This window comes from Arachis ipaensis, chromosome B5 (assembly GCF_059453495.1).
Source record: "Arachis ipaensis isolate K30076 ecotype BB chromosome B5, ASM5945349v1, whole genome shotgun sequence".
NCBI lineage: Eukaryota > Viridiplantae > Streptophyta > Magnoliopsida > Fabales > Fabaceae > Arachis > Arachis ipaensis.
In genome coordinates this window covers 30,229,896-30,243,817 of record NC_142440.1, presented here as the reverse complement: position 1 = coordinate 30,243,817, position 13,922 = coordinate 30,229,896, and the positions used below count along the sequence as shown (strand labels likewise).

Sequence of the window (13,922 nt, the reverse complement as noted above, 5' to 3'; positions counted from 1 at the left end):
TAAGAAAACGTATTAGCCATCTTTCACCGCATTTTCGGTCACTTATTTTTTAAACAGAAGGCATTTCTTCGTTTAGCATTAAGTAAATAAAAGGATAAGATAAGTATAATCAGAAAAGGACTATTAAAATATTATAACTTAAATTATTTAATTTTAAATTCGTAAGAATATTAACTAATCACCGAATATCTTGACTAAGATGAAATTGATAGGAATTCAAAAAATCACCAATTTTTTAGTCGTCAGTTTCTCCCCCCTTGTTTACTTAATCCGCGCCTCCTTCGCCGAAAACAGAACAACCTTAAGGCAGCTTAAACCCCATATCACAACCCCTTCTAAGTTAAACGCAGGAACTCCAGTCAACTTCATCCTCCAGAGCACCGGCACCAATAACGCCGCACCGCATTCTATTGCCGTCGCCTAACATCGTGCGTGACGTCGGCCCTTGCTCCTTGGAAGGTCGTCCCTATCTTCGTTGTTTGGAAGGTCGTCCCCATCTTCAGTTACCACAATGGCGAGGTGAGTGTGGTCTATGGCGGGTTGCTTTTCTCTATTTACTTTGATGGGTTGCTTTCTTTCTTTAACAGTTTGATTGCTTATGCTATTACGTATATAAGGTGTTTGTGTTAATGTCGTTTTTATTTTGGGTTTTTTTTGCAGCAAGGTTGTGAGGTTGTCCTTTGCTCAAGTTTTGACGGTGATTTCTCAAAAGTAGAACGTTATCTTGGGGGAAGTTTATAAGAAGTAGTACACATCAAACCCCTTATCTCCACCCTAAGAAGTAAGAAGACTAAAGCCATTCACAGAAGGCTCACCAAGCACCAGGTATTTGCCTTGCCTTGTGCTTAATTTGGATTTGATTTGACAACATTTTATGTAATTTGATCCCCCTTGTATTAATGTCTGCCTATTTAAATTCTTTAATTAGCTTTGAGTTTTGTTCCTGTTCATTCATCATGATAATTTTGGTTCTAAATAATTAAATATGTTGGTTGTTGAATTTATTTTAAACTTATTCAAGATGATGTCATGAGAAAATGAGCTAGTATTTGCAACTTATAATATCATGAAGTTAGTTGTGAGTTAGGATATTGACACTAAATCTGTTTTTGATGTGAATTGCAATATTAAGACCCAATCTGTTTATGTAAGTGAAACTTGAGGTAACCATGAATTTTTACTGAACCAGACCAAGCAGTTCCAGCAAAACCAAAACAAGCAGTAGCCCTTGTTTGTCTTCTTTCCACATAGTTCTGACGCAGTTCCAGCACGTCGGCGCCGCCTGTAGCAGCGTCCTCCATCCACTGTTGCTGCAACACCCCTATCTCCTTTCTTTTTGCATTGTTCTAGTTTTCTGCTTCCAGGTTTTTGGCCATTTTCCTTTTTATTTTTATTAAGTTTGATTACTTATGGTTAATTAGTTGATTTTGGTTAATTAGTTTGGTTAGAATTATTGCTGTTAGTTGATTATAGGTGGTTAAGTTAGGATGATTTTCTTTAGATTGTTAGGTTTTGATTGTTGATGAAAGTGTTTGGAGCTAGTTTGCTGTTTAGGAACTTTCAACTACTTAAAACTAATTGGAACTAAACTAACTAATTTATTACATGATAAATATTATACCATAAATTTTACAGAAAAATATAAAACCTATACGCTAGTACCACAATTTATGAGAAAGCAATAAGAATAAATCGTTGAAAATTAAATCTTTTTAGTAAAGAAATATAAAACTATTTCATTCACCACCATGATTTACGGCATAATGACTATTGAGATATGAAACCAAAAATATACCAACGATTTATATAAAGGGAGAGTATAATAATATTTTTGCTTAGTTAACTGTTTGTCTTAACCAAAACATGTATGTATATATACTATATTAAAAAATAGTAATTTAATAGAAAATTACAATTTCTTTTCTAAGGGAAAAATAATAAAAGGTTAATATTTATTTATTTTTCCGTCCTCCAAATACTGTTGTAATTGTTGTTTTGATGAGAAACTGTGTTGATTCATATTGAATACAAGCATATTTATAAGATTATAATTAATCTCCATAATAATCTTCTTCTTCTAGTGGCTAATTATTGTATCCGTACCTAGATATCAAGTTGGAAAAGAAGGTCTAAGTGATGAAAATCAGGATGCACATTTAGAAGTTAATATAGCTTCTGATATATAATACATCGTATTATATAGGCACTTATTAGGCCGTGTTCAAAGCATGTCAACGATCGTAGCTTCAAGTCTTCAACTGCAATGTTTATGAAAAAGAAAAAATAAGTAAATAAAGTTTAGACCTAAGAGCCTTATTCTGTGCTCAGCTAATTTTGTGTTTCAATGTCTAATTTTCTGTGTAACTTTTATCATGTACTCTTAGCATATTGAATGGGGTTTAGCTGAGTTTCAATCCATTTTAGTTGGTGTTAAATTTAGTATGTTACTTTTTAAACAAATTATAGTTCGAAAAATGGATTTTCTAAAAACTGGTTTTAATACTGGATTTTTGGTTAAAAAATCTGGCTTGGAAATGGATTTCTACAAACCTGGTTTTAAATTTGGATTTTTGGTTAAAAACTTTAGTTTTAAAACTACATTAAAAAAAACAGATTTTAAATTTGGATATTAAAAAACCAGATTTAAAACCAGATTTTAAATTTGGCTTTTAAAAAAACTGGATTTAACACCGGTTTATATATAAAACCATATTTACATAGTAAAATCGGTTTGAACCGGTTTTATTTTTTCAAGCCTGCTGGGAACTGGTTTCTCTTCTTAATCAGGTTCCAGGTTGGTTTTCTAAACCACAAAATTGGTTCTAAGGTGGATGCAGTTTGGATTTTTGAAAATCCAAACCATGCCCACCCCTGGTTATTAGACCTGAGAAAATCTGGTTGTGGTTATGGTTTATACTTGGACTGATTAACTATTTTATTTTTGTTCTTGGTTTGGATTTTTTTTATCCTGGTTAAGCTTGATGGTTGGGCTATTTTTTATTGTTATGTGGTTATTTGATATGTTTTTATAATATTATGATTTTGGTTGTGAGTCTTGGATCTAGAGTGTATGTTATTCTTGTTTAAAAAACATTCTTTTAAACTCTGTAATTTTTTAAAAATTATTTTTTGTTACAGAATTCTGTTGGTGATGTACTGATATTTGTGTACTATTGATTTTTACATTGTCGTTCTCTTGCTAATTGTCTAAGGATCTTATGTTGTGTAAAGGATTAATCAAATGCCAAGGAAACCTCGGTACACCGTTAGTACTGCAGTCGGAACTATAACTACCCCTGATAGTCAAACCCACGCTACTCTGGTGAGTTAAGTAATGCACCACTTATTTCAAATGTTGATTTGCCTTTTAGGATAGACTTTTATTCAATATAATTTGTGGGAATACTGAAAAAAATTTGGTTGATGTAGTAACTACTTTGTTTTTAGCACGTGGATGGAACGAAGGATACGGGAGCAAATACTTCAAGTGCATAGCGATGTGGTAGAGCGCCTCCACCTCCGCATTCCGGCAACGGTGTTCGACAATCTCGTGTTAGTGCTGTACCGTTTTGACCACTGCGCAATGAAACACGATTGGCTCTGTCAAGTGACATGGGGGACACTTGAGCTCCTGCAACACACACAGAACATCCGGATTTACATGAAGTTGTAGATGACTCTTTAGAAGATGAAGACTATGACCCGGAGGCAAATGAGGTCAATTCATTCGATGACCATGTCGACGACTTATTTGCCGCACATGACGTTGAACGTCAAGGCAATGCCAACAGCAAAAAAAAGGACACTGATTTTTGGGTTGTTGATGTCATCGGTATTTTTTTTCTTGTTTCTTAGAAATCATAATTACTCTTCTCCTTGCATTCTAATTCTCTTAGTAAACTAACGTTTAAAGCTTTTTTCCTCTATTAGAAAATGGCGTGACTTCTTGTATGGAGCTGACTGTTAAAGAGGCATTAACACTTCCTCCTGGAAGGAAGATCGTACTCCAACATAACAGAGAGTTGCAACAAGTTCGACAGGCAGCAGGCCTATTGAGCGGGTTCTTGGGGACTTTGGGGGCTGATTTTCAACAGTTACCAATTTGTGAAACTAGTTGGAAGACAATGAACAAGGCTTTCAAGGAGCATGTGTTTGACCAGGTTAAGGTAATTTTTAAGTTTGTTGATAAAGTAAGGCGTTACCACTGCTTGAAGTTTTTTTGGGTCGTTCAACTGTTTTTCAAGTGTAAAAAGCTTTTTTTTTTCTCTTAAATGAACAGTATAAGGGAAAGATGAAGAGGCACACACATGATATTGACCATACAAATTTTTAGAGAATATCGATATATATATAAGGACTTTTTTGTTTAGTGTAAATTGCACTACGTTATTATATAGCTTAGTCCCCAATTAATCCAGTCCTTCGTGTATCGCAATGTAACTAATAATTATAGTAATAATAATAACAATAATAATAATAAAACTTATAAACCTCATGAGAATGTTAAAGCTGCTCCTATAGTAAACAATTAGAGAGTGACTAGCTATTATTTATGACTTTTGTTTAATCAAAATGTCAGAAGAAAATAAATATGGAACACATTTGCACAAGTTGAATCTGTTACTCTACTAACTTTGAAAATTTGAATGTTTTGTGGTTTTAATTTTTTTTTTGAGAGATTATTTGATTATTGACTAGCTCTGGTTATGCTATTTTTCTGTTCTGCTATTCTCCGTCAGTAGGTGGATTTCTTTGGTTTTCTATTTTTCTGTTTTTGTCTGGTAAATTAGAGAAGGATAGTGCATGTTGGGTTTCTATTTGTTCACTACTTTGAATTTTATTGCTGAGAATTGTTCATGTCTGTTTCAAGTGGTTAATTATTATATGTTTTCTTTCTGTTAATTTTTAGTCTGCTCCTCCTCAACCCTCTCGACCAAAAACCCCTTCACCTTTCAACTTTGTTATTTCTGTCCCTGCCTGTAGAAAGCTATTGTAGAAGAGATTCAACTTGATTCCTTTAATAGGATTTGATGGGTTCCTTTACCAAAAAGTTTTAATAGATTGTATTAGTAACTAATACCATTATTTAATGAAGTGATATATACTTGATCACTACTAAGCTGGTCCAGCAAGGGGATTCTTCTCATATCTCCAATAATGATTTTTCCATTATCATTATTGGGAACGTTCTGTGGCATGTATTATTTTTGTGGCATGTATGATCAGGTGAGCGTTCCATCAAGATTTGATTTGATCCTGTTACTGATAAGGTGTATGTTAGGAGGGAATATAGACGGTCAGAGTGTCTTTCATGCACTTGTTCCTAGCTAACTTTGATTACTGAAAAACAAATACTTAATATTGAGCCATCTTTGTCAAGGGTCTCTTTATTCTTGAAGTTCATGATCAAGGTCCACCTACTATGATTTTTTGTCTGTATGATAAGTTCTTGTTAACCTTTATGTGGACCAAGTTATGTGGGCTTATGTGATTAGGCATGCTTATATTGGATGTATGTGACTTTTGATCTTTATATGGTTATATTGGTTGTGAAACTTGCATTTTGAACTTAGCCTTTAGGATAAAGTTTCCATGGTAGAAAGCTCTCAATCATATTTGCTTGTGTGTTGATTTGATCACTCGTGTATAAAGTTCTGTGATGTAGAATGGATGTGGAGTTAAAGTTAAGTGGTTACAATGACGGTGTGAAAGCACTGATAGAAGATCTTTATCATCTTCATTGTGCTATCTTATAATCTGAACTATTTGTAACGAGTCTTTCACTATGATGACGATGGAAGATGGAGAATAAAGCGGGAAATTGTACAAAGAATAGGAAGATCCTAGAGGAACGCAAGAAATCATTTGTTCTATAAGGTTTATGACAAAGAACTAACTTTTGAGAAAAACCTCAAGCGTAAGCCATCAAGAATAGATGCAAATCACTGGAAATAGTTTATTGAATATCGGTTGAAGGAGGACACACAGGTAACAAATATTGAGTTGGTATTTCATTGTATTCGATTTTAAACCGTTATGAATTACTACTAAATATGCTGAATTTATTGTGATAGTGGAAAAACTACTACCGAAAATATCTTCACCTTATCCTTTTTTGTGTTTCCTGAAGTTGTACATGGATGACTTATAAACCATTAACATTGTAGTAATTTATCTCGATAACATTTATGTTTTTCTTTTTGTTCGTAGGAGAAATGTAGAAAAAATGCCATTAATCGTTCAAAGCAACTGTATACACATACTGGAGGTTCTAAAACAATGGCAAGAAAGAGACACAAAGAAATAATTAATTTAAATTCAGTTTCAGAATTTTGACTTGTTTTTAGTAATATAGTGTTGTCTGTTATATGATTGTGTCTTGATGAATGTTATAGGAGCAACGACAGGGAAGGCCTATTGGTAGAGGAGAGATATGGACCATGAGTCATAAAAAAAGAATGGTTTGCATATGAATGAACATGCGCGCGTTGTTGGGGTAAATCATGTAGATATAGGTTTTCCTCTCTCTTTTGTCACATGTCTATTTCTATTTTATTGATTCTTTTAATCGAATATTTTTTTAATATTCTCCCTGTATGTCCAAAATACAAATAAAATTATACCATTTTTTTAATAATAGACACTATTCTAATTTTTGTTCTTATATCCTCATTTTATATTTTGTCCATATTTATGTGGCTATTCATCAATCTAAACATATTCATCATTTCTACCATAATTATATTTATGCTTACTTTTTTTTTCTAACACTTTATTCCATATAACATAATTGATCTAATAGTAGTCCACTATTACATCCTCCTCGTCTCCTCCTCTACCATTGTTCTCAACGTTTGAGTCCCTCCGATCCTTATACCATCCATGATTGCAGATCAATGATTGGTGACTGGTCTTGTTTTGTGAATTTTTTATTTAAAAAAAAAATCCTATTAAAGATTTTGAAATCCTATTAGAGCACCAACCAATCTTAGAAATAGCTACTCATTTATATTGAATTATTTTAATCATTGATTTATCGATCTAAAAATTTAATTGTGGGTCAATTAAAATAATTAAATTATAATAAAATAATTTATAAAATAAAAAATAAAAATATAACCATATTCTAATATAAATATTAAAAATGCACATTAAAAGTACGATAACTAAAATCTTCAAACCTCGTCTAATTTAATACAACACAAGAGTCAAATAATAAAAGAAATTTCTAAATATCAAAGCCAACATATAAAAAATTTAATCCATGAATAATTGTTAATATAGAAAATTTTCACTCTATTCTTTTATTTTTTTATTCTTTCTTTAATTTTTTTATTAATGGTAAATAAAAAAGAAAGACGTTATTAGCAAAAAAAAGATGATGACTAAATTCTAGTTTATTTTTTCATAAAAAACTAACTATCATCAAGTTGATTACTTTTTAAATAATCAAGTAATTTTATTTTAGTTTATTATTTAATAACATATTTATTAAACCAATAAAATAAAAAAGATCACCTATGATACATAATATAATTTATTACATAGAGTTTTTCATTTTCTTCCCATTCACAATTCTCTATACATATGCCGGTTAAATTAAGGTATGATTTCTAGTAAGAATGGTAAATATTCATAAAGATTATACATCTATCATGTGAATGAAATTAAAAATTTGTCAAGCCATTACGGAGAAGTCAAAGGACACGCCCCTATGAATAAATGGGATAAGAGTAGAAAAAGAGGTCTCAGACCTACTAAATCTATAACGTGAAATTATAATATAATTTATTTTATTTTATTTATATAAAAATTTAAAATTTGAATTCAAATAATTACTGAAATTTTTTTTTAGTTCGCCGAGGCCTTAGGCAAACTTTATGACATTGGTCGTAGTTCGCCTTACCCTTAGGCAAATGGCATGAAAATGATTAGGTTGGCCATTTTTTTCGGTAAACTTTGCTCCACCCCTATATAACTCACTGATTGATAGAAGAAGTTATTCAATAAAAATGGATTCATTGTTTTTAGTTCTGCCTAACCAATATTTACATATATGCCTCCTGAAGTGAGATGCCTAACAATATTACAAAATTTGATAGTGCATGCCATTGGTCAACAACACACAAAAAGAGTGAAAAATCTATTATAGATATCTGACAGAAATAGATGACGCTTTATTTTACAAAAGGTATAATGTTATTATTCATAGTATTTATTTGATTACTTTTTATTAGCTTATGTTCCATAGATGATACTATTATTATTATTTTATTATGTTACCCCTTATCAATTCTCACTACAAGAAAAACGTTGAGCACCATTGGATTTACTAGTGGAATAACAAAAATAATCCGTCAGTAAATATATTACCGGCAAATTTACCATAAAAAATAATCCGACGATATATATAACTCTCGCTAGTAACCAATTACCGTCGAATTTTCTAATTCGGTAGTAATTACCGATGGATTCTCCGGTGAATTATTTGCCCAAAAGCTATTTGATTACCGGCGGAAAATTTTCGTCGGTAAGTTTGACACCACACTATTTTGTTTCTCACCTAATTACCGTTGGATTTTTCTCCCGACAAATCCGACGGTAACTTCACTTTTTTGTTTTTTTTTACACACAATTAGTAGTCAAATTCTATTTTTTAAATTTATTTTTTACCCAAAGTAATCGAATTCTAAATAATAGAAATTGAATAATGATTCTATTAAATATCAAGTGTACAAATAAAATAAAAAGTCAAATAAATAAAATACAATCAAATAGTCTATAACAAAACCTTAATCACTATAGATCCTAATAGTTATTATCATTCTCCTGGTCCTGTTGAGGCGGCGGACTAGGCGGTGATGTCGTTACCCCTCCAGTAGCGCCGCTGCCACTAGCGCACATCTACTCTTGGTACACTACCATCTGTTATTCCATTTGCTGAAGCAGCTCCAACTCCTACCTAGATGAGCTCCAGCCTAAGGGAATATGTATCTGACACGCGTGCGAGGATCTCCTCAGACTGTTGCAGCTGCTGAGTCTATTGGTGAAGGCTCTAGGTGAAATTTAGCACCTGCTCTCTCAAATCGACAATGTCCTCAGGATTGATAGCGCGGCTAGTGGCAGAGGCAGATGAAGCCCTCAATGCTCCTTTTAATAAGGTTTTGTGGGAATTAGGTATCAGTTACATGATGGTGAGGATATACGTCTAATAAGGGGTTGGCACAATCATTGGACAAATGTATATCTTTTGGAGTTATTTGTTTTTCTGGTCGACTTGTGCGAAGCGAGTTTTATGGATATTGGTTATGATACCCTCTCAAGTGGAGCAACTATAACAACAATTAGAAGGTTAATGGTTGACCTAAACATGCCACCTGATGGTAGTTAAGAGGGGTCAAATACAGAGGACTCTAATGATGTGATAATGCAAGCAGATTTTGAAAACCATGAGGGATCTACGATCAGTGACCCAATGATGGATCCTATCAAGTTAACTCCGATGATGGTGAAGATGTAGGGGCTGAACCCATGAAAATTCTAGATGAGGAGAATGAATAGATGAACTACTTCACAAACACACAACTCACACTGACACAGCTTGCAATTTTTCGACCATACGATCATTCTGATCACTTTACCTTACTGAATCTCAAGTCAATAAATCCAAATTGTTTGTTTATGCAAAGGGTGCCCGAGGATGATCCCACTAATGAGTTTGAGATTGAGCAATAGTTTGAAAGCTAGGAGAAAGTTATTATGGCAGTTACGATATATAGCATTAAGAAGGATGTGGAGTATAAGATACTAGAGAGTGACCAGTTGAGGTATTCGGTGCAGTGCACTCAGTTTGGGTCGGGTTGTATTTGGATCATACACATTTCTTTTTGCCGAAAGTAGGAAAAATAGAAGGTGAGGAGATACAATGGTCCTCATACTTGTATGCAAACATCAATGGGCCAATACCATGAAAGGTTAGACTCAAAGTTGATTACTCAACACATATTAACAATGGTCAAAGCATACCCTACGAGTGATTAGCATAAGAGTTTTGCAAGGATCTGTTGAGAATAATTTTGGTTACAAAGCTTCATATAGAAAGATTTCACTTGCAAATTAGAGGGTCATTGCTAAAATAAACGGATGATTGGGAGGAATCATACAACGAGCTTCCTAGGTGGTTATACACAATGCAGATGTACTTACTCAGTAAGAAAAAATTGCATTGTCTTTAGTTACCTATGCTTAATTAAATATTAATATGTTCTATCATCCACTATCATATAGGTACTTGGGTATAACCTCAAACACAGCCTTGGCACGGTGATGTCGATAGTGTCATGTTCATCGAGTATTCTGAACATTCTCTCCTTGTATAAAGGCTTTCAAGCATCGCAAACCACTTATATTCTTTGATGACACTCACTTGTATGATAATATGGAGGCACACTACTTATGGCTATTGCCCAAGATGGTAATTCAAATATATTGCCTATTGCATTTGCCGTGGTTGAGGGAGAGACGAAGAATGCTTGGTCATTTTTTCTGTCTTATCTTTAGCATCATGTCACACCTCATTCAAGCTTGTTGGTGATCTCAAACAGACACAAGTCAATTGATGTTGCGTTAAACGCTGATGGAAGTAGTTGAAAACTACCACACGCCTTTCGCATTTTGTGCAAGACATATTGCGAATAACTTTATGTCGCACTTCAAGAATAAAGACTTGAAGAAGGTATATAATCACTCAAAAAAAAGTGAATAAAAAAAGTTGATTTGAAATTCTTTTCTCTCTCACACACACTTGAAAATGTTTCAAAGACTTAGTTTTATGAAAATCATGATAGAAATTGATTAAAATCAAAAGGTTTTGTTAAACTCTAGCCTAAACACTTTAAAAACATGGTTTATGCTAAAAACAGGGGATAAAATTGATTCTCTAGTAAGAGAATCGATTCTCTAGAGCTACAAAATAAAAAATTTGATTCTGTGAAGCCCTGGAATCGATTCTATAATAGAAAGCTTGTAACGGCTAGTTTTGAGAAAAAGAATCATTTCCACCTAATTTCTAACATTCCAATGCTTTAGAAATCATATAAATAGGTGTGTTTCATCCTTATTTAAAACACAACACTTTGTAAGCTTTCTTGAGTTCATATATCAATTTCTATACAAATTTAAAGTGGTTTATATACAATTTGAGCGATATACAAGTTTGTGTTCATTAGAGCTTGATTTGTATTCACTCTTCTAGAGAGTATTCAATTTTTGTTTCTTAAGTTGTGAAAGGAGATTTTTGTAACTTGTTGAGTGATTTGGAGTATGATTCTCTAAGTTTGTGAGGCTTGTCTATACGCTACATTCAGTGAAGATACCAAAGAAGTATATTAAGCACTCAAGAGAATTCTTAGAGAAGGTGTCTCTAAGTGGAGTGGCCTAATATACGAGTAGTGATACCGTGAGGTTTACATCAAGTGCTCATTGTTGTAACAGTTTGTCAAGCACCCTAGAAATTTGGTGATATAGTGAAAACCTGCGACACTTTGGTGGGGAGGACTGGACGTAGGCAAAAAGGTTACGCCGAACTAGAATATATCGTCGTTTGCAATCTCTCTCTACTCAATATTATTTCATAGTTATTACATTTTACTAAGTAGTGTGGAAAGTAAAAGTTCCTTGTAGATACTTAAGAAGTGACTTAAGTCCTTGAAAAAATACTAGTAAAAATTCATTTGTGCATTTTATTTCAAGTTCATTTAAATTTTGTGAAAATTCATCATTATTCTTTGATATTCAATTCACCCTCTCTTGAGTAATCGCAACATTTCAAACCGCCGCTAGATGCTACTCACGGCAATTATGAAAACGCAGTCAAGTAAACCGTCGGCATAAAAGTGGTGGCGATTTTGATCAATTGCAGGAACAACCGCCATTAGAGGCACATAGCAAGTAGCGGCGGTTTGGAACCGCCACTCTATACAACATGATGAATACATAGAGTTTTTTGCGGCAATGTCCAGCGGAAATGTAGAAAAGGAAAGCAATAACGGTAATAAAGTCACATAATAATTTGCGCAAACCGCCGCAGTACCTTCAGTACCCTTTTTCAAAAATTAAATCTATACATAAACTATTACTTAATATCATCTCTTAATATATATATATATATATATATATATATATATATATATATATATATATGATTACAACATAATCAAAGATCTACATCTCAAAATAAAGAAAAATCCCCCAAAATAATATGGATATTGCATTTCAAAATATAATATATATCTATTAAGCTTTACATAGTCAATAATCCAACAAAGTCATAACCAATACAATAAAAAGTCTTTAAGTAGCATGTTTTCATAATATGTACCTAAAATAATGCAATCCTAAAAGAGGTTTGCTTCTAATATTTAACTAGGTTAAAAGACTAAAGTTAACAATCACTTCAATCATAAGAAGATGACCTTGTCTCCACTGGTAATTCTGCAACGTAGGATCGAAAATAAAGAAAATTATGTTAGAATAAAATAAAAAGACTATAAAATGTACTCTCCTATATTTTTCTACTTTTTCACTATAAGCAATCAGCATCGACTTATTAACTATTAAGAATAGACAAACAGATAAATATTTGGTCTATTTACTCTCCTATTAGTCAAACCATAGTGTCGGATTGATGGGGGTACAAACAATTAAACAACTTTAATATCATGTTGCAAGCATGTATCACAAAATGAATAAGAAATGGTATATAAAAAGAATTAGTTCAAATGGAAATTCAATGAGAATCACTGAAGCTGATTATTGCTATATAATTAGGTAGGAGCAAACATTATTTTGTTTAGTTTATTCTGTGCTCATATGATACATTAACTATAGTAATTAGGCATCCATTTTTCCTAAACAAGTGCGCCACATATAAAGAAATATAGAAGTAATAATAAGCCTAAAAGTCACGGAACAAAGAATGTATAAAGTTTGAAGATGAAATTGAACAAAAGTTTAACGTATCTTCCAATTCAACTTTCCAATACAATTAGACTTAGCTTTCTTTCTTGTACATCTATTTGAACATGTGGAACTTCTGAGTCAGCAGATAAAGTTGTTTCAAGCTCTATGAATTGAGATGCTTCATTTTGATGAATAGCTTACTACTTTACAAGAATATCGTCTAAAACAGGACAAAATAACACATTCAGTAGATGAGAATTAAATAATTAAACGTTAACCATTCTGGAAATAAATTATAGAAGTCAATACACATTATTGAACAACAAGAATACGTGCAACTCAAAATGCTAACAAGAGCATGAATGAAACTGATATCTAAAACAGAGAACTCAACAAGAATCAAAATTGTTTTAAAAAAAATATAGCTTACTATAACTAACACATCCAATTTATCGGGACTAAATAATCAAACATCGACCGTTATGAAAAATTAAAGTCAATGCACATTCAAAAAAGAAAATCAAAGAAGAGAGAACTAATAAGTGGCAGAAGAGAAACTTGTGACATGGGGGAGAGGAGACTTTAGGAGAATTGAGCACAAATACTAGTTACTAGTATCTATTACTATTAGGAGAATAAGTTCTATACTAAGTTCTATACTAGAGATTAAAAAAAAAAAAAAAAAAAAACCTATGCAATGATTCTTGACTTCATCCCAAACAAACAGCAGAAGTTAAAGCATTTACATCATTTTCACCATGTTGGACCTGTATTTATTAGTAAACATTGACATAGCAAATTAATGTATTCATATGAGACATGTTAATATTTAAAAACTATTAGCTAGAATTGAAACTAAATATTTAAAATAGAATTGCTCATATCTAATGTCAATATCCTCAGCTATATGATGGTGTGAAAACTCTGGTTCTAGTGCAGAGTTTTAATACAAGATGGTGTGA

At 32.5% G+C, this 13,922-nt stretch overlaps 1 protein-coding gene across 2 annotated transcripts; it reads left to right on the top strand.

Annotated features, from left to right (window-relative positions):
• Window positions 1-218: 218 nt before the first annotated feature.
• Window positions 219-6,664, top strand: LOC107643480 (uncharacterized). 2 transcript variants are annotated; one of them, XM_088486264.1, is made up of 8 exons: window positions 219-519; window positions 661-825; window positions 1,190-1,364; window positions 3,232-3,322; window positions 3,430-3,832; window positions 3,931-4,166; window positions 6,211-6,282; window positions 6,396-6,634. In XM_088486264.1, the coding sequence occupies exons 6-8, from the start codon at window positions 3,951-3,953 to the stop codon at window positions 6,471-6,473; spliced, it is 366 nt and encodes a 121-aa protein (XP_088342390.1). In that variant the 5' UTR covers window positions 219-519; window positions 661-825; window positions 1,190-1,364; window positions 3,232-3,322; window positions 3,430-3,832; window positions 3,931-3,950; the 3' UTR covers window positions 6,474-6,634. The 2 variants fall into 2 exon arrangements, with proteins under 2 accessions (XP_088342390.1, XP_088342389.1); XM_088486263.1 differs by lacking the exon at window positions 6,211-6,282 and having other exon boundaries at window positions 6,396-6,664.
• Window positions 6,665-13,922: the final 7,258 nt, after the last annotated feature.